This window comes from Osmia bicornis, chromosome 10 (assembly GCF_907164935.1).
Source record: "Osmia bicornis bicornis chromosome 10, iOsmBic2.1, whole genome shotgun sequence".
NCBI lineage: Eukaryota > Metazoa > Arthropoda > Insecta > Hymenoptera > Megachilidae > Osmia > Osmia bicornis.
This window is the reverse complement of record NC_060225.1, coordinates 8,734,120-8,756,595: the sequence shown is the minus strand read 5'-3', so window position 1 is coordinate 8,756,595 and position 22,476 is coordinate 8,734,120. Positions and strand designations below refer to the sequence as shown.

Below are 22,476 nucleotides of genomic sequence, written 5' to 3'. Positions count from 1 at the left end.
AGTTTCACGTCCGGACACGGACGTTGGCGAATCGTGATACGAAAGAAAGAAGGAATCGCTCAATCGATGATCGTGCTTCTTCCAAAGACGTTTCTCCCGGAAAGGTCACTGTCTTTGAACGGCATCCCGCGCCAAATACGTTCGTGGTCCTTCGTTTTCCTCTTAATTTATTTCAATCCTCCGATTTCCATGGCTTGCCCAACAGCCGACGAGTTTACAACATTTTCATCGCGAAAAGGACTCGTTAAAAATGCCACAGCCTTGTCTCTTAATGCGGCTACATCCCACGTTTTATCTGGCGAGTTCCTATCGTTTCCATTCTCTTCCTTTCAGTGAAGGGTGCCTTGCAGGATGGAAAATTTTTTACTATAATCTACTTTGAAAAATAATTTTCAATTCTTTCACTCTTTCGTAGACGTTGGAATGATATGTTTTAACAATACCTTTGTCTTCAAAAGGTAAATATTATATTTTAATTATATTTTACTAGACGCACTTCATTTATGCGTTTTTTTCATTTTCTCGCGGAGTTCGTGTTCTTGCTTCTCTTTTGCCAGTATCTTCAACCTCTTTTTACCAAGCGGAGTTTTATTTTCAAAATTCACGAACTGCTTCAACGTCTTCGCTCGAGGAGGCTCGTACTTGAACACTTCCTCCATAATCTCTTGCTGTTTCAACGGGTTAAACTTCAGGGTGATCCTCCGCCGAAGATTTAGGACATTCTCGACGGCGTTTCTTATGAACTCCAATGGAATGCCCACGGACATCTTCGCCAAACAAGATACGTCGATATTGCGATCCACTTCGTGGTACTTCATCAGCAGATCTTTGTAAAACATGTAAAGCGTGTTGTAGTCCGTGAGAGGAATCATTATAAACTTGTCGTGGATCTTGACGAAGGGTCTTCTTGCTTTATATGGCTCCGAGGAGGTCGTGAGAAATAGGATCTGAAAAGTATCACGTCCTGGTGAATCGAACAATCGGCAAAAATCTATAAGAATGTATTCTTCGAAGAAGCAATTAGGTACTCTCGGTGATTCTTAATCGATTGATAAAACTTGGTATGATCAATTCATTTTCCATTTACTACCTCGTGCGATTAATTTTAAATTTAATTACAAATTTTCTTTTTTTCTAGTTATTGGATTATGTTAAATTCGTGGATGCCTATCATCAACGACCCTCGACGTGTTCGTTTCAACATCGTGTAATTCAAGACCCGATGAATATTAATTTTCCCGTTGCTTTGCTTTGTTTCTACGCCACTGAGTAACAGTATCTGTCCAGAATCACCGACACTCTAAATCCTACGTTAACTCGCTACCACCTACGTACTCTGCTCGTTCGGTAGGAGGCGTTTCATTGATGACCAGCTTCGATACGTGTTTGGGAAAGAGAAAAGGTGGACGGGAGGGGAACGGACGTGGTTATCGAGCTGGTTCATTCATATTGGAGAAAGAGTCAAAACAGGAATATCGAGAATTTCATAAAGTGGGGAGGGACCAGGAGATCACCAACTTTAAAACGTTCCTCTCCGGTTTAGGAAAGGTGTTGCTGCTGCACGAGCCCGTTCAATTGCGACACCAGACACCATTATTTTTATGAGCAGCGAAACGCGGAAAAGGCGCAGACGAAAAACGCCAACGCGATATGGAGATAATTTTGCATCGTGTCACCTGGTCACCACGTTTGATGCTTTTCACCAACTTTGGATAGTACTTTGCGAAACGTCTCGGCTGTAATTTCCTCTCTTCAGGCGGTATCTTCTTCAGCCATGGTTTTTCACCGTTGTCGATGAAGATTATCGAAGGAGCGTATTCTCGGGCCACTTTTGAGATCATCGTGATTAATTTGCGCTCGTTTTTTCGTCCTATGTACTTATCTACCAGTACAGATGGTGTCATGTCGAATAACAATGCTCCAGTCTGTTTCAAAAATGAGGAATAATTACACAGACATGTCAGATTGGTTTGAGACTCGTTAAAAATACCTCAGAGCATACTGCGTTCGCCAGAACGCTCTTCCCATGTCGTGGAAGACCACAGATACAAACAGCTCGCACCAGGGGTGCAGTTTGGTGCACTTCCTTGGAGCTGAGTGGGAGTATACAGTATTCCATAACCACCTGTCTAATTTCGCCCATTCGATAAGTATAATTTCGAAATTCTTTCTCGGCTTCGTAATTCTGATACGATAGATCCCCTATCCAATCCTTCAGGGATATTAGAGGGTAGGTTTTGATGATATCAGCTCTAGCTAACTCTTTGAAAATGTCTTCCACTGAAACGCCTCCCAGTGCATCCTTTTTCTTCTTTCCTCTTCTTCCTTTTTTTTTATTTTTTTTACCTGGATTACATTAATTAATGAGTGATAAATTCTTTATTAGTGTATTGTATGAGATCAAATTTACTTTTATCTTTAGGTATATCCAGGTTTTTCTTATCAGCTTTGTAATCCCTTTTCAATGCTTTATTCAATTTTTGCAGCTCCAGCCTCATCAGTTCATCAACTATTCTCCTCATCTCCAACTGAAGCTCATAGCAAAGCTTGTCCTTAATGAGGTCCTCGTATATTTTATCCTGAGGATCATTTGAATCGTCACGAAAGCTCCAGTTCTTAATAAAATCCTGATTGGCATCATCGAGGAAGGAAAATGCTTTTGTCTCATCTATCCAAGATATCATCTTCTTCTTCTTCTTGGTAGAATCTGTTGCTGTTTTAGCAGCTGCAGCTGCTCCTTTACCTTTACCTTTAGCCGTTTCCTTCTCTCCCTTCCGCATTAGATACTCTTCAGGTGTTAAAGTCTCCCCGGTGGCTATTAGAACGCTGCCCCCTAAACGTGCAGCTGGGTAGGCGTCGTAGTGTCCAACCGTGTCGTACCATACGATGAACCATTCACGAACCTCCTCTGTGATGTCTTCGACTAAACCTGGTCCTCTGATCTTCCACAGCTGATGAAACAGATAACGGTTTAGTTTCAGGTAATAAAGAATATTATAATTACAAGTCTTGAATTACTTTCGCTCGGTTGTCATCTGTCGTTTTCGTTACTCGATCAACGAACCCTGGCATCAGTTCTAATTTCTTCTGAAAACTTTCTTTATCCTTAACGAATACTTTTTCAGATTTCCAGCTGGGTATCGTCATGTCCAATAGTTCTTCCACACGATCCGCCCGTTTCTTCATTTTCTTCTTCGCAAGATATCTTCTCCAAGCTCTTTGTATCGTCCTGGCTGCGAATACGAAGGTAGCTATGCTCATCTTCTTTGGCATAATTTCTCCCATCTGCAGCTTGCGGTTGTAAGTACACATTCGTTGCACTGTGAAAAACGAAGAAATTGATACTAATTCTTTGATATTTATTTATTAGATTCGTACATTCCAATCCAGCACAACGACCCATCCTTGCTCTCTCGTGACACTGTATAAGCAGTATCGCATCTTGCATAGCTTTTTCGGCTACGATTCGAGCTTCGCGAGCTGCTACCACTTCCGGAGATTCTTGAAGAATGGATGGTACTTTAGATACCGTGGAAGCTTTCTCTTGTAGTCTTCTTCTTCGAGATTTTGATACGCTTTCCTGGGACCCGACGATACTTCCAGCTTCACTGATGCTCACGCTTACACTCTCAGCATCTTGTTCTTTTACTTCTTGCACTTATTAAGAGACAACGTTTGATCAGTTTAATTAATTCGTACCGTAGAAAAGATACCATTCGAGTAAATTACCTATGAAAGCATCTTCTATTAATTCCTCAATGTATTTTCTACGCTGCTGAATAAGATCTTTGGCAGTCGCTGAAACGAATATTTCTACATCGTCGGGGGTGTACTTGAATTGCCTCATGAAGTCATCAGGCCATCTATAACATTTGTTTTTAATTTCCAGCGTGAATCTAGATGGACAAGAGGCTGACGAACATACAAATATTCTGAACAGTTTAGTTTAACGATCTCCCTTTTGTACTCCAGCATTCGGCCAATTGAACAATCCAGGACACGTTTTATCAAGTCTCGTTTCTGCGATTGCACCATCTGATCATGGCAAATTATCAGCCTCTTCACCAAATTACGATATCTGATAAAAGAATTTATATTTCAGATTGAAAGGACCTCTGTTAGTATACTGTATGGTACCTAAGATAAGTTGGAACTAGAAGATTCAAGCCCTGCTCTTTTGTTCCCGTTCTTCGTTCCCGTTGCAATCTTCGATCGAGCACCAGGAGTTTCTCCAAATCGTTTCTCGTGATGAGCCATAGTTCGTTGTAATAAGCATGCGACATTGATTTTTCAGATGATTATGAATTACTTGGCCATTTGCGTAGGTAATGAAACTTGAGAATTTTGAAATGATGGAAAGGCCTAAAATTTGGGTTAGTTGAAAGTGGGATACCGATGTTGAAGTGACAAAATTCAATCGGCCACTTGTTGCATCGTTGCTGGTGTTCAGATAAATCATAATTTTATTTATTATACGTTTCTCATAAATGAATTGTGTTATTTCAGAATGCTGTGGAAGTCTGGATGTTCGTTGATCCTGTTGCTAACAACGATTGCGTCTCTGGACGCGATGATGGAGGATTTTGTGGAGGATGAAACGACGACGACCAGCGATGTATCAATGAACTCTTCCACGGTGTCGTTCACAACGATGCCAAGCTCGGAGAAGACGACGGCAACGACGGTGAATTCGTCGAACATTGTAAAAAATCCGGACGAAGAAACTATTCAAGACTCGTCCCACGCATCCTCGCCTTCTTCTGACACCGTTTGGGAGTGTCCAAATATTACAAAAGCAGGCGTCGAGTGCTCTTGCGACTTTCCACACACGCTAAGATGCACTGGTGATAGAACCGCGTTGCAGGTAATCTTCATGCCCGAATTGTTTTCTTCTAAACATCTAAATGTGGCTCATGAATTTGTCGATGCAACCAGAGCCTGTATGTTCATTCATGGTAACATATTTTTGCTAGAAAATTAGTGAACTTCAATGATAATTGTTTTCGTTGTACGACGATTAATCAAGTTTATCCGAGAGTTATCATTTTGTTACATTATCGAGGTCAGTGATTTTTTAACCACCCGCCAACAAGAAGCGTGGGCGTATAGACTGCCAATGAAATACAAGTCGTGTGTGTATTGTCCAACAGACCATTGTGCGGCCTCTCTTTCTTCTGTCTTCTACACGCTCGCTGCTTTGCGTTGAATGTCCCGTTACCAGTTACTCCGACGAATATCCTGTCTTACAATACCACCGCGAATCGAATAACTTGCATTATGCAATTCGAGACGACTAATTAAACTTGTAGTCCAAGATTACATCCACGAGCGATTTGTGAAATAGGTGGAATTTATTATTGATGTATTTTTCTGCAGACCATCAGCAGATATCTGAGATACAGTCGTCCAGGAACAATATCTCTGTTGGATGTAACAGTGTCTGGGATCTCCCTATTACCAGCTCGTTTTTTGGAAAATATCGCCCTCCATGGACTCGTGGTATCCACAGGAGAATTGAGACGTGTCCATGAAAATGCTTTCATTGGTCTCATAAGACCCCTTCAGGCGCTTGGATTGCCGAATAATCTGTTGGATTCCGTTCCAACAGCTGCTCTGTCGCATCTGATTGGATTGGAAAAATTGGATCTGTCTCAGAATAAACTGAAAACTTTAGAAGCTGACTCGTTCAAGGTAATATCTTGAATCAAAGGTAGCGATACTTAACAGCAAACTTTCTCCTACGCATAGATTAATGATACTTGTAATTTTCTTTAATGGAACAATGGACGTTGCTATAATAGAACTGTTTACCATTGAATGTTCAGCTGAATCGGTGCTGACAGACAAGTTCAGCTTTCTCGCGAACCATCATTCATTTCTAATAACGCGCGTTTGAATGTTTCAGGGCTTGTCAAATTTGACGTACTTGGATTTATGCGATAATTTATTGTCTCAATTATCACCGCAAGCTTTCGCCTCGTTGCCCTCGTTACGTTCTCTGAGAATGCGTGGCAATCGTTTAAGCGTGTCGGCATTGTCAGCATTGAGGGGTCTGAAAATATTGGAGGAGCTTGATTTATCGAATAACTTGTTGCTAGGTCCTATGGGGCCGAATCTGCTTCCTCAGATGCCGCGGTTACGTTTACTCACGGTGTCTGAAAACGAGCTGATAAATGTTCAGCAAGGAGCTCTAGTAGGATTAAGAAACTTAACTTATCTCAGCTTGAGCCACAATCAGGTAACGTATCTGAGTTTCTCGAGGATCGAGTAAACATAAAGTAAATTATAAAATTGTCTTGTTTTTTCGTCTTCAATAGATCGACGTGCTGGAAGATCATTCGTTCAAATATTTATCGACCCTAACGAGGCTGGATTTAGCAAATAATCGAATCGTAGCGGTATCCAGCTCTTCTCTGGCTCATCTGGAAAAATTAACCATATTGGATTTGACCCATAATTTTCTGCGTTCTCTAACCGCTGACCTAGTGGTACCTTTAAAGAGTCTTCAAGATCTTCGCCTTGACGATAACGATATCACAATGGTATCCAGTGATGTACCTACCTCGAAATTGCGACTGAAAAGGCTCTCCTTAGCTGACAATCCTTTGAACTGTGATTGCACGCTGCTAGAATTCGCCAACTGGTTAAGTAATTCTAGTTTGAACGAGGAGGATAAGTCTTCGGCTGTATGTGCGACACCTCCTGCCTTGGAAAACGGTATACTGACGCAAGTTTCTCCTGGCAGCTTGTTGTGCGGTGAACCAACACCACCGATCATGACCAGGGTACCTTTGGCCGGTGCTCAGTTAACATTGAAAGAATTTCATTACGATAAATCTACCGGTGTCAATCTTTTGTGGCACGTAGAACCATGCACAGAGCGATACACCTGCGACACCCTGATTGTTTATGAAACTGTAGGCGACAGCGAAGTCCAGACGGACTCCAGTTCTCTGCATTGTGATTCACGGATGATGAGAAATCCCTGTTCGTTACCTGTGGCGATACCGGCTTCGTTACATTTACAACCGGGTCATAAATATCGTTACTGTGTAGTACTACTTGTACCGAGCACTTATGAAGAGGTTTCCTTAGGCTTGGGCTGCAGTGACGTGATCACCCTTGAAGAAACTAAAAGAGATTTACAGCAGGATCAACAGACTACGATATCAAAGCCGCTGTCTTCAGCTTCGGATACTAAGATAACTGGGGTACATGTTAATGTATCTGATCAAGGTTTTCTACACGTCGACGTTAGTTTATCAAACTCGAAGAAATCGAATATACCTGAATGCGAATTGTCTGTTGTCGTCTTCGATGCTGAATCCGCGGTGCACAAACAGAAGCTGAATTGTACGCTAACGTTTGTTACATTGGCGGTATTGTTGCCTGGTCGTTACAAAGTTTGCGCAAGTTTAGACGAAGTAAACGAGGATGATGTTATCGCAAACTTTGTAGACGATCGGGATAGATTACGCTGCGTCGAGGTACAAGGATTCAAGCAAAATACCGAGATCATTGTTTTAGCGATCATCGGGGCTGGTTGCGCTCTTCTAATTACTCTTGCGGTGATTGGTAGAAGCGTTATAAAGAGAGTGAAACATCCTAGAATACAGACACAGTGCTTTTTACCTGCTCAGGAATTTGAAATAACTCATAAAGCGCATTATATTAAATTACTAGCCACAACGAAGGTTTAACTTTTACATGCCATCAAATAATTATCAATGTTTCTTATTTTGTAAATAATACAACTTATTTTTGTTGATTATTTAAGACTATTGAAGTTGAATGATGTTTTTCTTGTAATATTCAAGTACTTTTTATCGATTTTATTTGTATATCATCGTCTTCGTGAACTACTAGTCATAAAATCGATATTTTTTAAACTACTTGTTTAGAGATAATCTTAATAAGTCATGCGCTGTATGGGATTATCTTTAAAAAGTTGATAAGAATGGTATAAATGGATTGCTACAGTGATTAATGTTTCAAAGTACCCAGTTTTTACACTGCCATCGTAAATTGTTTAAGTTGTTAGTATATGAGGAAAAAGACAAACTGTATTAATGCATTGTAAATATTTTTCTAGAATTTAAGAGTTAGAATTGTTTTATCTTATTTTTACATTGTATAGGCGCTTTACTAAAAAATTTTTACTGTAATATATCATTAATTTTAGAATGTGTTCACATTGTGTAAATAGTTCTTAGAACCATGAATAATTTAGGATTTTTATTGTAAAATATATAGCAGTAATTAATTATTAGATAAGTATGAATGTTCAGTGCAATTAAAAGTTACTTATTCAGAATTTATCTTTATATGGTAACCTTGAATCAAGAAATGATTTACAATTTTTCACGCAAGAGGACGACCTCATCAATTTAGCGCGCTAGCGTACACGTGATTTCCTAAATTAAAAGTTGAATACAACATTTCTGCTTTATTTATCAGTTTCCTACATGTTGTGACGGTAAGTATATGCTTGTTTTAACAACATATTGTTTAATATGTTTAGCAAGAATAAAATTTATATATTTCTGTTTCTAAGATAGGTATTTACACTTATAATAGTTTGAAGTCATCTATTATTATCAAGAATGAATAAGAAGGACAAAATTCAATTGTTGAGGAATGCAATCAGAAGTTATCCTGACTTTCCTAAACCTGGTATTATATTTCGGTAAGTAATATATTCATTTATTTTCATTAAATCAATTCTATAAACTATTACAGCTAAGACACAAGCGATATAACCAATATTGTTGGGATCATATTTATCATATTTTAAAAGTTACTTATTTTCAGAGATATATTTGGTGTATTCCACAATGTAGCAGCATTGAGAGCGATGAGGGATTTAATAGTAGAACATATTTTATTCCTTGAAGTTGATTTGATTATAGGTCTTGATTCAAGAGGTTTCCTCTTTGGACCCATTATATGCATGGAAATGGGCAAGCCTTTTGTACCTATTAGGAAGAAAGGCAAACTCCCAGGGGAGATATTACAAAAACCTTATACTCTTGAATATGGGGAGGTTAGACTGTCTAACAATAATATTAATTTATGACATTTTTACCTTTAATATAATTAGAACATTTTGTTTATATAGGATACCTTTGAAATACAAAAGGATTATATAAATAAAGGGGCACGGGTGATCATTGTAGATGATCTGTTAGCCACAGGAGGTAAGATACTAATGATACAATTTATTTAAGCTAGTATAAATAAGATTAATCAATAAACTTTTATGAATATCATCATAGGTTCCATGACAGCTGCAGTAGAATTGGTAAAATCTGCTGAAGCTGAGGTGATTGAATGCTTAGTAATAATTGAACTAACTAATTTAAATGGAAGAGACAAGGTTGGTGTCCCTGTTCATTCATTTATTCAGTATGACTAGTCTTTACCTTGAGACAATGTTAAAAGTATAATTTTAAACCAAAACTTTGTACAGTGTACAGTACAATACTATCAGCATTTTTAGTGTTCAGCACTCAAATAAAGAAATTTATATTTTTATAAAGTTTATATATACATACAAAATTTTATTGTTTTATAATTCTGTGTACAAAGATATTTTATAATATTTACAGATTGTAAATATTGTACATAAATTTTATAATAAAATTATACAGATTGTAGTTTTCATTAATATTTTTATTATACTTTAAACATTATCATACCGCATGCCATGATATTTGTTAGATAAAAAAATTTAATTTTCATAAATAAGATATAAAACGTATCATTCCACTTAAAATAACTACAAAATGTATCAGGTACTCTTTATCCTTGATTTTTGAGATCTTAATGAGTTTAAAAAACTTTGTACTTCATATTCTAATTTGTTTACATTTTGCTGCAATTGCTCATAGTGTTTTGCTTTGTCTTCTTTATCTTCATCATCTGCAGTGTCTAGATCTAAATCTGGAACATCATTTAAATGACCACAAAGACAAGTGTCCACTGGTCCTTGTGCTTTTGAATGATGTCCCTCTGTTCTCCAGATTATATCAGACAACTGTTCTCTGGTACATTTTTCTGCTTCTAAAACAGCAATGAATTTAAACATTTATGATCTCTATGTTGTCTAACTTCGCCAATAGAATGTACAAAGTCTTACCTTTTAATCTCATTTGATGAATTTGATTCATAAAAGCTTTTGTTTCATGTTTTAATCGGTTTTCCTCTGCAGTTTCCATTTCTTTGCGATCACGCTCACGCTCGATTCGCTCTTTTTCTTTCAATTTTTCCAATTCAGCAATAGAAAGGTCGTCAGTTAAAAATTTCGGGAAATCATGTATAAATGGTTGATATGGTCCTTTGGAAGATAATGTAATTATTTCGTCTCTATAAAAAAATACAATACCTATTACATTATCTTATATTGGATTTAATAATTACATAATAACAGATAATATTTTACTTAAGATAGTAACTGGGATGAATTCTTGATGGTACAATTTTATCAAGTTGCTGAGCAACATTTATCAATTCTTTGGCTGTAATGTGACCCTGACTAGTAAAATATCGCCTAACATTTTCTTGTGTGTGTAATGACGAAAGTATCAGTTCGTGAGAACAGATACTGTATGCAGCAACGCTGAATAAGAAAAGCGAAGGCTTTTTAAATGATATTAAATGATCCAATAAAATTAACCATTCAGAACCAGATAAAACTTCGCTCATTGCAGTCTTCAAAAGTGGCCATGCATAATCAGTAGATGTTATTCCTCGTTCACAAAAAATATTTATTAAACCTGGATTTGTATGCAAAAGAATATTTTCTATTATACCCAGTACATTTAAAGGTGGTAAAGGATGATACTCAAACCATTTTTGACAATAATTTAGTAACACACCAAGAATGAGTTCAAAACCAAGTAGAAGATCTTTCTGCAATAGAAATAAAGAATCCATTGTAAGAAGATCCAAAGTTTAACGTTTTAAACGTTGAGTAAAAGTTAATAATTTTATTACCTGAAAAACCATAAGAAATGGAAAAACTAAGTTTGGTAGAAATGAACACTGTACTAATAAAGGACACCACTGTATTAAGCAATTTATTGTTGTGATTAGTAATATCTTTTTACTTTTATCAGCTAATGGATAGTTCTTCAAAAATTCTGATATAAAATTCGAATTTGCAGCCTTATTAGCTAGATTATTATATGCATTTTTATTAGCTGGTAGTTCCAAAATAGTTGACCATATTAATACACGGTATTTTTCAGGATATTCTCCAAATTCTTTCAAAATGAGCATTAGTCTTTCTAAACGTAGTTCTTCTTTTATGTTTTCTCTAACCCATAATAAATGATCATCTGCTTTATGTGCAACTGGTCTACATGGTTCTTTCAATTTTTGTAAGGATTCACACTTTTCTGCAAATAATTTTTCAGTAACTGTTAATTTTAAATGTCCTTCTTTTTCTATATATGCTATGTATCTACCAGTTGGAGAAACTACAATTTTTTTAATGGGTTTAATAGGATGCAAAGTTTCTATTATACAAGATTGATTTAGATCAAAGAAATAAAGATCAAAACTTGAGGAGAGACATGTTACTATGTTATTTGCTCCACCATCTAAGGGGTGAGGTACAATTGACATATGCTTCATATTAATAAAGTTCTCTGGCAATTTCAAAGTTTTCATTAAATTCCAGTTACATGTATTCAGAATAGTGATTTTATTCTGAGCACTAGTTATGATCATTGCTCTTCCATTCTGTGTGAAAATAAAATCTCTAATGTTCCGTATTCCATATATTTTTGCATCAATTTTAGTATCATTTTCCAATTGATTAAAGTTCCAAACTTGTAATGTATCATTATGATACAGCACAACAATGTGTCCTAAATTTGAGAAACTGGCTTTTTTTAACACAACATTTTTTATATTAATTTTTAATTGTTGAGCCTTAGTACAAGAATGTAAACACCATATTATAACTTCTTTTTGTGAAGAAGTTAAGCAATACTTCTTATAAAAGGAAACATGTATAGGTGGTAACTTATGTGCAATCAATAAACAATGCTGGGAAACATTTACATTTACTCTTAAAATTTTAATATCACCCGTGGTCAGGCCAACTAGTATTTCAGAGTTATTGATAGGATTAAATCCTATAAAAGTAGTTTTTCCAATATTTCCCAATTTCTGATAAGAAGGACAACTATTTATTAAGTCGATATAATATAAATATCCTGCTGTATCAGTTGCAACACAACATTCTTCATTACAATTAAATGCAGTGTGTGTAAAATTAACTCTTAAAAAACATTGTGTTCTTTTAATTGTCTCTGGTTCAAGTTCAAATGTATCATCAACTTGTCTTAAGTTTTTCCATATTTTTTTATACATTATATTACTGTTATTAATAAATAAAATAATTTCATTCTATTATTTTTGATTTCATAAGGTTATGTTTACATCTGAGAAATGTCAAATGTGACATTGTTTGCATCATTCGCGTTCTTTTATGAGTATAAAAGTGACAAGTAATAAAAGTAATAAATGTGTAACAATTAATATTATTTCTAAATTGTCACACAATAGTGTTAGAACGCTTATAAAATAAGTTTTATGTATACAAATTTGAGTGTTAATGATACTTTCAATACAATGCTATTAGCAGTCAATAAATCATAATTATTGTTGTAGACAATTTTTATAAAAAATTGATATATCGACAAATAAAACAAAAGTTGATATATTTTTTAAATTATTTATTTTATCATTTAAATTGTCATAACCACCTTTTACGTCACTAACTGACAGGAAGAATAGACTCTACATATTTCCGAGTCTGTGGTTGTTTGGAGAAGTGATGGAAGTCGCTTTCATTTCAATTTTTGAGGATTAATAATTTCTCGGAGGTGTATAAACATTTCAAAGGACTGTTGAGTGGATATATTTATACATATAAAAATGGTAAAATTTACTTCTTATTTATATGTTCCAATTACGTTTACTTTACTGCGAGTTATCTGTTTAGGTTATGTGTGTCTTGAAATATTACGAAAGAAAATAATAATTTTACTGTAAATGGTTCCCCAGTTTTCAAAAGTGATTGTTTCTCATATACTCTGTACAATTTCCTTATTTTTGCGTTAATAAAATGATGCTTCATCCTTAGCCTTTTGTACATATACAATAAATAATAAAATGAGTAATCTAGCTTATAAATGTTTCATTTAACTGTTTATACCTATGTAATTATTAGAAAAAAATCACTCTATAGTAAGCTACCAATGCATGTGTCTTTTTACAAATCTTTTAAGGAGTCAGTGTTAAATAATGTTATAATAATTGAATTTTTGTTGTTTGTAGTCTGTTGCTGAATTTTTAAAAGGTTTGCCTTCACATAATGAAAATAACTTTGCCAATTTTCACACGGACAGTGGAAACAGAACTTGTGTAAAGAAGCCTTCAGTATATATTCCCACAAAAGATCATCCTTCAGAACAAAGTTAGTTTTAACTCAGTTGAAAATTGATGCAACGGATATAAGAGTAATTAACTGCAAATTTAATTTTTATTTTTAGTTATAGTTACAGAAAAAACCACCATATTGTTAAGGTACCTCCACCAACACTGGGATATAAATGTATGGACTGTTTATATATAATTATAAGAACTATCTTGCTTGCATATTTTATGTTCTATATAATATTGATTAATGTTATTTTTCAGAATCCTGTCAGAAAAAGAGATTTTTTATCTGCTAATGGTGATTCTGAAGATGATGGTGGCACAGTTCGTAGTAAAAGGCTACGTCTTGAGTTGAACAATACCATTTAAAATATATTGCACACTTTTAATTTTCATTACTTGTTAAACTACGTTTATATGTCATGAAAATAGGTCATGCAAACATCAACATGGGACAAATGTAATTCTTAAATATTATAAACATATCTATACCTCGGAAAAATTATTTCAAAACGTTATTTGAACATTTTAAATACATAATTTAGTTTAAATGTTGTGTAAAATATTGACTCTAGAAAAGTAGAAAGAACGTTTTCAAATAATATTTCTTTAGATATGTAACATTGTAACAAAAAACAAGAATAACTTTTGTGTTAATTGTATGTTTGTATTGCATGCTTGAAGTTCATTGAAAGAAGATTCGTTGTTAGAATATTAAATGACACTACGCTACAGTACACAATTTGTATAAGTAGCGACATTCATTGCTCTCTTTCGTGATCTTTCTGTATGACTGTTGTCGAGGGACAGGAATGCAACTGGTGGTGCATACGTTCATTAAAACAGAGGAAGTAAATATTAATGTCATTTTAGTTAAGATACAATATGTCAGCATTTATTCTGAGGTAATTTTGTAAATTTATTTCACAATACATTATTCATTTTTGTACTGCATACATAGTTATCAATTCATAATACGTGATTCATTTTCTGAAGAAGTGTGTAGAATGTGGTATGTTTATTATTTTGAGATTTTCAGTTTAGGTAGCTAATAACAATTACGTTGTTTAATGTCATCAAAATATAGAGAAAAATGTAATCAAACAAAAGTATTGATGACATTTATATATCTCAAGATAAATTATATTCTTGCATGCTTTTTAGAAGAAATTACTGTATTCAAAAATACGGATTATTACAAATAGATTTCACGAAAACTAATATTAATGTTTGTTGAAAGAAGTCGTTTCATATTTTTGATAACATCATTTTGATTTTTAGATAAAAATTATGAAAGTTTGTTAAATTTTAATTCAGTTACATAGAAAATTTCAATAAATTTTCATTTCAAAAGGAATACATGATATTGTATTATTCAATGCAATAAAATATATGTATACGTAATCTGCTTTTGAAATGTCTTTTACACATTAACAAACTATGTTATTAAAAGTTTAATTAAAAGTGTGCATATTACAGTGTTTGTTATTGCACTTTAATTTTGTAATATTTGACATTTGAATTCTATGTTTTTGCAGCATGGTGGATATCGAAGATATTGGAAGTTCAGTAGCGCCAGATCCAAAGTGTAAAACTGTATAAATTTCCTGTTCGACTAGGTATATTTTTATTTTTTCGACTATGTATTCCCGTGTTATCATTTTTTAAATTTAAATTCATTAATACCGGTGATCTACCGCTAGATGGCTATAGCGTTTCTTAATTCATGGCGGTTCTTTCAAGGAGATACAATTTTCTTTAATTATAAATTTAAATAAAATGCGATGTTATAATTTGAATTATATTATGATTGTAGAATGTTCTGTATGCATTAATGAAACGCTAATATCGCTTATTTTGTGATAAAGAACAGCATTTTTTTCGTTATTGGTTCCCCTTTACGCCGTCAGATGTCCGATCAGCCATTTTGTCTGTTTGAAGCATTCGCACCGAAGTACGAAGACCTAATTTTAAATTGTTTATACTTCAAAAACCAACAGCAGATTGCTAAATGGTATCGAAACTTTCATTAACTTAAGTACAAAGCATCTATATTTACATCTAGTGTAATGCTTTATTCTTGATTTTTAGTATAAGTACTATAGGTATAGAAACTGTGAACGTTCTTGTTCATCCCTCTCCCCCTTCAAGTAAGTGTTAAATATTTATAACAAGTTCAACATGTTTCATGTATGTACATACTAGAGTACTGGAAATTAAAAATAATTTTTTATAATTTCCTGTTATCCTACATTCCCCATGTTTACTTGCTATTGTATTCTAGGATTCAAGGATTGATCATGCACAGGAATCTCCCAGTACATAGCCTCATTTGTGAAGTCGATTTCCCGCATTTTCTATCTGACCAACCTCTTGCTTGATATAGTTCCTAAAATCTCCGCTGTTGGCGTAAAATACAGGTGATGTCGGCATTTAAAATTCTGCGACAAAAACTCCTATAAGGTGATTACTTTTTCTTCCTTTTTATTCGCCAACTATTCCTTTATATTTCCAAAAACTTTGGGTATTACTTTAAGGATCCTATCCTGTATGTCGTCTGTTACAATGCATTCAGAATTATCTGAATTACCGACGCGCATAGAACTCGGTTCAAACGTAACGTCCTAAAAATAAGGTTTGCAAATTCTATTAAAAAAGCGCTGGCAAAGATCCGGTGAGATATCTTAACGAAGTAGGAATCGTTGATGATGCAGTTATGCAACGTGTAATCAAGAATTGTTTAGAGTGACGATCAAATAAGAAATTCAAGGACTGCTAACATCTATCACTTTATTAATAGGATATAATTGACGTAGACACTATAGGATAGCGACATTATAATCTAATACACAATGTAATAACTTGTAAACGACTACGATATACGATTATATCAATTAAATTTTCTCGCATACCTCTACGCTACACAGGGTGTCTCGTAAAAAACATTACAAACTAATTGATTGTTTGCGAAGAAGTGAAAAGAAAAAAACATTAAAATTCAATTTTTTTTTTTAAATAATGAATTTAAAAAGTAAATTTTATTTTTCACTTTCCAACTGATGTTATAGAATCGTTTTGAACTTACTTCATTTGTTACAGGACACTCTGGCCGAGTTACGACTACAAAAAAAAATATATTAATCCTCTTAGTACATGTACAAATCTGTTGGTACGTAAAACGACCTCGAAATAATATAATTAACGTGCGTTGAGTTCAGTTTCGCTTCACCTTGCAAGAATCAGCTGATCGAGCACAGTTGCTGAAGAAAAAAAAACAGCGTCGCTAACAAGGAAATCAATTTATACCAATTATCATCTGACACGGCATATTTCCATACAGAATTAAACGAACAGTATAAACAGGAAACGATTCTAGGTTCGCGCGTGAAGCGTTCCAGCCTGAAAATCAACTGTAATCGGGCTCAACCGAGCGAAACCCTCGACGAAACCAAACGCAATCAGAGGCTCTCGCGTAATAGAAAGCACTACTTACAGTCCTATTGTACTGCTCTGCACATTCATAGACGTTTCCATTGTCAAAAAGCGCCGCGATAGCTGCTCTAGACTAGAATTCTGGAAGACTGGTCGAACATTTTTAAAGATTTTCTTTTTCTACCCTTAGTTAAATAAAATAGAACCTTCGGTGTCTGAATATTTTATCATTTAAACGTACTGTTGCCTGGATAATTTATTTCCATCGACCAGTCTGCCTGAACTTTCGTTCAGCGTTTAATTTATCCAACGTGCGAATAGCAATCAGCTTGAACAACGTTAAACATCGAACTCTTCGTGTATGAGTCAAAAACGTTTAATATTCTTTTCATAGTGCGATGACATCATTTGTTATAAACACAATTGTTCGCCGCGAGTCTCGTATCGAAGGCTATGCGTTTGCATTTTTACATCCAATTTATGACTCATTCTATATATGTACTATGTTGAATGTTTTAGACTTCAATCTGTCTTTTTTAAAATATTTTTAACGTAACGGGAGTCTCTATTAATAATTTCACTGTAATACAACACCGAAGATAAATCTGTGATCCAAGTTAATTCTGCGATCATCTAATTCTTATCTCTATCTTTGCAGCATCAAGAATTAGAAGGCAGAATTCAGGAGTAAAAGTTTCTTCAAACTCCGAACCGGCGAATCAATAGGTGCAATTCGAGTAAAGAAACTAATCGAAGTTTAAGTTGAACTGGAAGATCCAAAAGCACAATCAGCAAACCGTACGCTCCTCCGACTCCGTTCTCCATTCATTGACCGACAAACTGTGTAAGGTAGGCGTAGCTGAAGAGAGAACGCGGTATACACGGTGGTACACACTGACTCCTAGATTTCAGTTGTTAATCTCAGGTGCACGGCTCGTTCTCCGAGAAGTTTTGTAATCTTCCGAGCCTCTCCCTGGGCGTTCGTTGACTCGCGGTTCAGGGCTAAGCCCCGGCTCCGTTTGTGCCGCGTATTAATGTGCGTGCGCCTCACTTCGCCGCAAAATTGGGACGCTGCGTGCTGAAAGAGGAGACAATTGTGGGAAGAGAGGCTGAAAGCGAGATTGCCTCGATGCCTCCTTGGCTGAACGTCTTCGAGTTTTCCCCTCTTGGAACAATTGACTCCCAACGAGTAACAGTTTTCAATTAAACGCAGGAACGATTATTTTTCATTTCAATGTTCAATGTTCATTTCACTCTGGACTGTACGTTATACCAGGAACCACGTGCTTGCTGTCTGTATTGTATCTGTTTATTGGCTCAAAGAACGGTGGTCGCATTACCGAGTAGAAGCTTCAGACCGTCCTAGTGGGAACTTCATGGAAATTCAATTACAGAATTAACTTGTACACGGTCTTAGACTTGTAATCGGTAACGCGTGCGCGCCGTGTACAGAGGGATACTGTTTAGAGAAATTGAATTACAGGGAGGAGAGCGACAAAGTTGACGTTCTACGGAGAAGGAATCGGAAATAGGTTTCCGCTGGATGAATCGTGGCAAACGGATTCCGGATCGATCCAGCTCGAAAGGGAATAATAATTACAGGCAATAATTGCCTCGAAATGGTGGCGGAAAGTTGTTGTAGCGTTCGCCAAGGCAAATGACTCATAACGCGGCGTTTTCCAACGGAACGTGGTATACAATTTCAATTCATCGTCGCGAATAAGGCCATATGCATTAAAGCTATTCGTACATGTGTAGTGTACGTATACGCTAATTTGTACACACATAGATACATACATTTTATATATTATTATATATAGTATACGTATTCACAGTTCGAGTTTGTAAGGCGACGAGACCTAAGGTACTAGATTCATCTTCGTCTTTCTCCCTTCTCCCTGGTAGATTGAACAACAAATATCATTTCATCGAGACTCACGGACCTATGATATCGTTGCAGGCTAAAGCGCCTCGGGTCAGAAATAGAAGTAACAGGTGTAATTGTTGGCAATTATCGCCGCAACGATACTAATATGGTAACGGGTTGATAATAAATGGCTGGATCTGAAAAAGAATCCTCTGTAACCTATTGTACGTGTCGCAACGAGAGATCGAGTAGTTTTGTCATCAGAATTTACGCTCAAAGAACATGAAAATATTGATATGTTAACCCTTTGCGGTCCATTCGTACTGTATATTACATTCAGTTATGGTTTCTTGAAAAAGCTAGAATGCGCATTGCGAGAATTGCATTTTTAAATGGAATGTTGTCAGCACCACGTTATAGAGGATAAATCTCGGATTAGAAATACAACGAAAGGGTCATTTATTATCAATGCTCTATCGTACGTCGCCGTTGAACTATGACCCCGTTAAATTCACGTTCATCGATAATATGTCACTCTCTTATCATTTTTTTTTTCTGCCAGCAGGAAAAAGGAATTCCTCGATATTCGATGCTTTCATCGTTAATGGCTTTCGTCGCGATTGTGACGAACGTTCCATCTTCCTTTCAACCCTCGACGGGGCAGCCTGAATCAGGAGAACAGTCGATTTCTTCCCTCCTTCTCGTTCAGTTTCCCTTCCAGCCGTGCAATCGGACTGGAAGCGTCTTAATTTGACTGGCAGATTTAATAGTCTCCATTGGTGATGTTAATTCGAGGTCAATTAAGTGCGAACGCTACGATGTCGCGGCGAAAGTTTCACTCTCTATGAAAATATCATAATTTTTTCTTTTTTTTTTTTCAAGCTGACTCGAAGACTATTGGTCAGAAAAGTGTAAAGGAATGAAGATAGCTGACGAAAATCAATAAACCACCATAATTACGAAGTATACGATAACATACATATAATGAACATCGGTAATAAAGTATGGTACAATGAACTTTTTAACGTCCTCGAACGACCAAATAATTTTGGACAAAGAACAGTAACGAGCAGTCTCAATGTCTTTCAGATATACTGTTGGAGACAGGAAGCTTCGATGCGGAACGTGGTCTACACGTTCAAGGCCAGCAGAAGCACCGGACGGCTGATTTGATGGTGCGTTATCTAACTGGAAGGATAAGACGAACGTCCCTGTTGAGACGAGCGAAACGTCTTTGGTATACCCGAGCGTGTACGTCCGAACACGGTCTATCTGTACGAAGGAAAAAGAGAACGAAGAGGGAGAAAGACGTTACTGTACGGCGTAAGCCAACAGAATGGTTAATCCGGTAGCCACAGCGAGGCTAATCCTGTTAGCTATTGAAGTGGGTATCTCCGGCTGCTCCGGTGCGCTTCCGTCCTCCAAATACTGATAACTCTTCACCCCGGTTCTCGCTCTGACCACCCGATAGTTAGGGACGTTTACGTTCACGCGATCGTTCAGAACGTTTTGAAACGAATTGGTAACACAGTAAAAGTTACCATCCTCGTCGAAAGCGAACGTATCGGGCCACTGCATTCTCTCGTGATCCCTGGAGATCACTCTCTGTCCGGTGGTGAACGAGTTAGACTGTTTCGTGTCCCACATGGCCACTGCATCGTCAGCTAATAGACCAAAGTACAGCACTCCTTTCGCTGACATCATCATACCGTCCGTTTGAGAGTTCTTCCTTCCCAGCTCCCTTACGTCGCCGTCCACGTTGCTTATGTTAGCCTTAAGAACCGACGTTGGTATGGAATACAAGTGGAAGGAAGAGAGAGGTGAATAATACACCTGTCTGTCGGCGTCGCTTGCGGGAGAGAGAGCGATTCCATCCACGGGTAGCGCCAAATTGATCGGTGTCTTTGAGATCATGAATCTAACAGCCTCCGGCTTAACCTTCATCGAATCGTGTCTGACCTTCCAGGAGGTGTTGTTCCTTAAGGAGTAGACGATGATGCCTGGATCCTCGCGATCACTGTCGGTTATGTACGCCATACCGCCGTCCTCGTGGTCCAGAACGATGTCGTTTAGGTAAGCGGTACCATGGCGAGCCACGTGCGTAGGGAACACGTACGTTCGCAGGACTTGACCGTTCTTTTCTAGATCGAGGATCACCAGCCTCGGTGGACAGTTGCTTTTCGTCTCGACTGACAAAGGTGATATCTTTCCAGTGTCGAGAACCCACATGCGTCCCAGAGGGTCGATCTCCATGCTCTGGACAAACTGGAAGGCAGTGCAGTCTTCTACTTTCTGCATCTCCCAATTAGGAAAAGCTTCCAACTTGGGAGCGGTGATTCGGTTCACCGGGGTCGCCGAGGTAACACCTAGAGTAACAGGTACACCTGCCTTCCATCTGGGTATCGTCAGGTACATTTTGCCCTTCCAGAACTTGATACCGGATATGTAGTTGTTGGCTGGAATGTAATCGTCATGTTCGATAGCGAATTGTTGTTCCTCCTCCGTTTGCCAGATCACGTCTGTGGTGTTCCATTGAAAGATCACCTGAAAGGGCTCGTGACAGGTCGTCGCAGCGACCAGGATCAGCAGAAGCGTCAAAGTCTTCATCTTGAGGATAGTATACACTGGTTGTTATGCTTTCTCACTTTCTACGATCTATCACTTATTTCTTAGTCTCGCTTATTGTGTTGTCTGTAGACGCGACAGGAAGGGACGAAGACCCGTCGTGGAGGATCCAGTTGAAAGGTGATATACGGAAGTAAGATTGTTCGTAGCCTGGCAAGTGTCGCCGAAAATCCGGAAGACAACCACGAAGAGAGTATCTATTCTCGTCGAGGGGAACCGTCGTAACACGAAATATTCGTCCGTGCCAACTGTGTTTTTCGCTTGGCCTGCTTTTTGTCAACTACACCGTTCTTCAACACCCGTCACCAACGACTTTGCCGCGGCGTCTTGCTAGCGGATCTCAACGGTGGCCCATCACGCTGAGACGATCGCGATTTGACTGACGAAGACGCGGAGCGTCGCTTAGAGAGGCGTCGTACCCCCACCGTACGCCGCCGGTATTTACACACTACGTTCCTCCGTGCACGTGAACGCTTCGCACGCGTGTAGGTATGGGGTTGCAAACGAATACGTAGGTACGTGCATAGGAACACCCAAGTGTCTCCCCACCATCGTAAACGTAACTCGGCTACTTAGCTAGTTGCGCGATGCGACGATGATGCATCGTGGAAATGCAAATTAACATTCTTGCTCAAATCACTGTTCATCGATGCAAACTTTTATCGCACTGACCGATATTTGTCACGTTCTCATTTGCATCCGAGAAACGCGTTCTTCCGTCATTAGCATAAACGAGACGAAATTTAATTTTCGTCTGTTTTAAAAATAAAAGTTTGCAACCTTGTAATTGCTGGTAAAATTAGAAGAATTAAAACAAGTTCTTATTCCTTTACTTTTATACTATTATTTTCCGAAGGACTATATTTCTTACACTGATCGGAAATAAGTTGATCTTGAAGCATTACTTGAGTCGCATTAAAAGAATAGGAATTTTTTTTATATCCGACCGAGCGATTTGTTTTCCGCGCACGTTCGCGATTTCATTTGCATTTTATGTATGGAAATTAATTTCAATTCTATGGATCTGTATTTTTTTCACGATACGAATAACGACGCACGCTGTAACTCGTGGTACGTTCATAGTACGTTACGAGATTAAG

General features: G+C 37.0%; 7 protein-coding genes across 13 annotated transcripts; 3 read left to right on the top strand and 4 right to left on the bottom strand.

Moving 5' to 3' along the window:
* Positions 1 to 497: 497 nt before the first annotated feature.
* Positions 498 to 2,143, bottom strand: LOC114876282 (dynein regulatory complex protein 11-like). The gene is made up of 3 exons (XM_029187564.2): positions 1,991 to 2,143; positions 1,677 to 1,925; positions 498 to 947 (listed from the first exon to the last, which is right to left on the bottom strand). Exons 1-3 carry the CDS (start codon positions 2,141 to 2,143, stop codon positions 498 to 500), a joined length of 852 nt encoding a protein of 283 aa, XP_029043397.2.
* A 203-nt stretch (positions 2,144 to 2,346) lies between these two features.
* Positions 2,347 to 3,377, bottom strand: LOC123988208 (IQ and AAA domain-containing protein 1-like). Its single transcript, XM_046287419.1, has 2 exons — positions 3,019 to 3,377; positions 2,347 to 2,951 (listed from the first exon to the last, which is right to left on the bottom strand). The coding sequence occupies exons 1-2, from the start codon at positions 3,310 to 3,312 to the stop codon at positions 2,361 to 2,363; spliced, it is 885 nt and encodes a 294-aa protein (XP_046143375.1). The 5' UTR covers positions 3,313 to 3,377; the 3' UTR covers positions 2,347 to 2,360.
* Positions 3,378 to 4,343: 966 nt separating this feature from the next.
* LOC114876283 (vasorin-like) lies at positions 4,344 to 7,750 on the top strand. Its single transcript, XM_046287418.1, has 5 exons — positions 4,344 to 4,373; positions 4,507 to 4,864; positions 5,377 to 5,691; positions 5,906 to 6,238; positions 6,318 to 7,750. The coding sequence occupies exons 2-5, from the start codon at positions 4,508 to 4,510 to the stop codon at positions 7,698 to 7,700; spliced, it is 2,388 nt and encodes a 795-aa protein (XP_046143374.1). The 5' UTR covers positions 4,344 to 4,373; position 4,507; the 3' UTR covers positions 7,701 to 7,750.
* A 245-nt stretch (positions 7,751 to 7,995) lies between these two features.
* Positions 7,996 to 12,879, top strand: LOC114876286 (adenine phosphoribosyltransferase). 4 transcript variants are annotated; one of them, XM_029187570.2, is made up of 6 exons: positions 7,996 to 8,476; positions 8,559 to 8,686; positions 8,812 to 9,043; positions 9,119 to 9,197; positions 9,276 to 9,376; positions 12,440 to 12,773. In XM_029187570.2, exons 2-6 carry the CDS (start codon positions 8,604 to 8,606, stop codon positions 12,470 to 12,472), a joined length of 528 nt encoding a protein of 175 aa, XP_029043403.1. In that variant the 5' UTR covers positions 7,996 to 8,476; positions 8,559 to 8,603; the 3' UTR covers positions 12,473 to 12,773. The 4 variants fall into 4 exon arrangements, with proteins under 4 accessions (XP_029043403.1, XP_029043404.1, XP_029043402.1 ...); XM_029187571.2 differs by lacking the exon at positions 12,440 to 12,773 and adding an exon at positions 12,799 to 12,879 and having other exon boundaries at positions 7,998 to 8,476; XM_029187569.2 differs by lacking the exon at positions 12,440 to 12,773 and having other exon boundaries at positions 8,000 to 8,476; positions 8,555 to 8,686; positions 9,276 to 9,582.
* On the bottom strand, positions 9,633 to 12,433 carry LOC114876284 (TBC1 domain family member 31). The gene is made up of 4 exons (XM_029187566.2): positions 10,996 to 12,433; positions 10,442 to 10,911; positions 10,139 to 10,365; positions 9,633 to 10,062 (listed from the first exon to the last, which is right to left on the bottom strand). Exons 1-4 carry the CDS (start codon positions 12,379 to 12,381, stop codon positions 9,791 to 9,793), a joined length of 2,355 nt encoding a protein of 784 aa, XP_029043399.2. The 5' UTR covers positions 12,382 to 12,433; the 3' UTR covers positions 9,633 to 9,790.
* LOC114876289 (DET1- and DDB1-associated protein 1) lies at positions 12,862 to 15,356 on the top strand. 4 transcript variants are annotated; one of them, XR_003789351.1, is made up of 5 exons: positions 12,862 to 12,951; positions 13,351 to 13,489; positions 13,566 to 13,627; positions 13,714 to 13,912; positions 14,991 to 15,356. XR_003789351.1 is itself a non-coding variant. In XM_029187573.2 (4 exons), exons 1-4 carry the CDS (start codon positions 12,949 to 12,951, stop codon positions 13,819 to 13,821), a joined length of 312 nt encoding a protein of 103 aa, XP_029043406.1. In that variant the 5' UTR covers positions 12,862 to 12,948; the 3' UTR covers positions 13,822 to 14,856. The 4 variants fall into 4 exon arrangements, 1 of the variants encoding a protein (XP_029043406.1); XR_003789349.2 differs by having other exon boundaries at positions 13,714 to 14,357; XR_003789350.2 differs by lacking the exon at positions 14,991 to 15,356 and adding an exon at positions 14,137 to 14,856.
* Positions 15,357 to 16,222: 866 nt separating this feature from the next.
* LOC114876285 (protein yellow-like) lies at positions 16,223 to 21,801 on the bottom strand. The gene has a single exon (XM_029187567.2). The coding sequence runs from the start codon at positions 21,356 to 21,358 to the stop codon at positions 20,063 to 20,065; it is 1,296 nt and encodes a 431-aa protein (XP_029043400.1). The 5' UTR covers positions 21,359 to 21,801; the 3' UTR covers positions 16,223 to 20,062.
* Between the last annotated feature and the right edge of the window lie 675 nt (positions 21,802 to 22,476).

What these genes read in the sequence shown, in the direction of transcription:
- LOC114876282 (XM_029187564.2), bottom strand. Translation starts at nt 2,143, where the DNA reads ATGGGCGAAATTAGACAGGTGGTTATGGAATACTGTATACTCCCACTC. An exon ending in CGAACGCAGTATGCTCTGAG is followed by an intron (nt 1,926 to 1,990) that starts GTATTTTTAACG and finishes TTTTTGAAACAG; the next exon opens with ACTGGAGCATTGTTATTCGA. An exon ending in GCATCAAACGTGGTGACCAG is followed by an intron (nt 948 to 1,676) that starts GTGACACGATGC and finishes GATACTTTTCAG; the next exon opens with ATCCTATTTCTCACGACCTC.
- LOC123988208 (XM_046287419.1), bottom strand. Translation starts at nt 3,312, where the DNA reads ATGTGTACTTACAACCGCAAGCTGCAGATGGGAGAAATTATGCCAAAG. An exon ending in CAGATGACAACCGAGCGAAA is followed by an intron (nt 2,952 to 3,018) that starts GTAATTCAAGAC and finishes CTGTTTCATCAG; the next exon opens with CTGTGGAAGATCAGAGGACC.
- LOC114876283 (XM_046287418.1), top strand. Translation starts at nt 4,508, where the DNA reads ATGCTGTGGAAGTCTGGATGTTCGTTGATCCTGTTGCTAACAACGATT. An exon ending in GTGATAGAACCGCGTTGCAG is followed by an intron (nt 4,865 to 5,376) that starts GTAATCTTCATG and finishes ATTTTTCTGCAG; the next exon opens with ACCATCAGCAGATATCTGAG. An exon ending in TAGAAGCTGACTCGTTCAAG is followed by an intron (nt 5,692 to 5,905) that starts GTAATATCTTGA and finishes TGAATGTTTCAG; the next exon opens with GGCTTGTCAAATTTGACGTA.
- LOC114876286 (XM_029187569.2), top strand. Translation starts at nt 8,604, where the DNA reads ATGAATAAGAAGGACAAAATTCAATTGTTGAGGAATGCAATCAGAAGT. An exon ending in AAACCTGGTATTATATTTCG is followed by an intron (nt 8,687 to 8,811) that starts GTAAGTAATATA and finishes ACTTATTTTCAG; the next exon opens with AGATATATTTGGTGTATTCC. An exon ending in ATACTCTTGAATATGGGGAG is followed by an intron (nt 9,044 to 9,118) that starts GTTAGACTGTCT and finishes TTGTTTATATAG; the next exon opens with GATACCTTTGAAATACAAAA.
- LOC114876284 (XM_029187566.2), bottom strand. Translation starts at nt 12,381, where the DNA reads ATGTATAAAAAAATATGGAAAAACTTAAGACAAGTTGATGATACATTT. An exon ending in CATTTCTTATGGTTTTTCAG is followed by an intron (nt 10,912 to 10,995) that starts GTAATAAAATTA and finishes TTTCTATTGCAG; the next exon opens with AAAGATCTTCTACTTGGTTT. An exon ending in CATCCCAGTTACTATCTTAA is followed by an intron (nt 10,366 to 10,441) that starts GTAAAATATTAT and finishes ATTTTTTTATAG; the next exon opens with AGACGAAATAATTACATTAT.
- LOC114876289 (XM_029187573.2), top strand. An exon ending in AGATCATCCTTCAGAACAAA is followed by an intron (nt 13,490 to 13,565) that starts GTTAGTTTTAAC and finishes TTTTATTTTTAG; the next exon opens with TTATAGTTACAGAAAAAACC. An exon ending in ACCAACACTGGGATATAAAT is followed by an intron (nt 13,628 to 13,713) that starts GTATGGACTGTT and finishes GTTATTTTTCAG; the next exon opens with AATCCTGTCAGAAAAAGAGA.
- LOC114876285 (XM_029187567.2), bottom strand. Translation starts at nt 21,358, where the DNA reads ATGAAGACTTTGACGCTTCTGCTGATCCTGGTCGCTGCGACGACCTGT.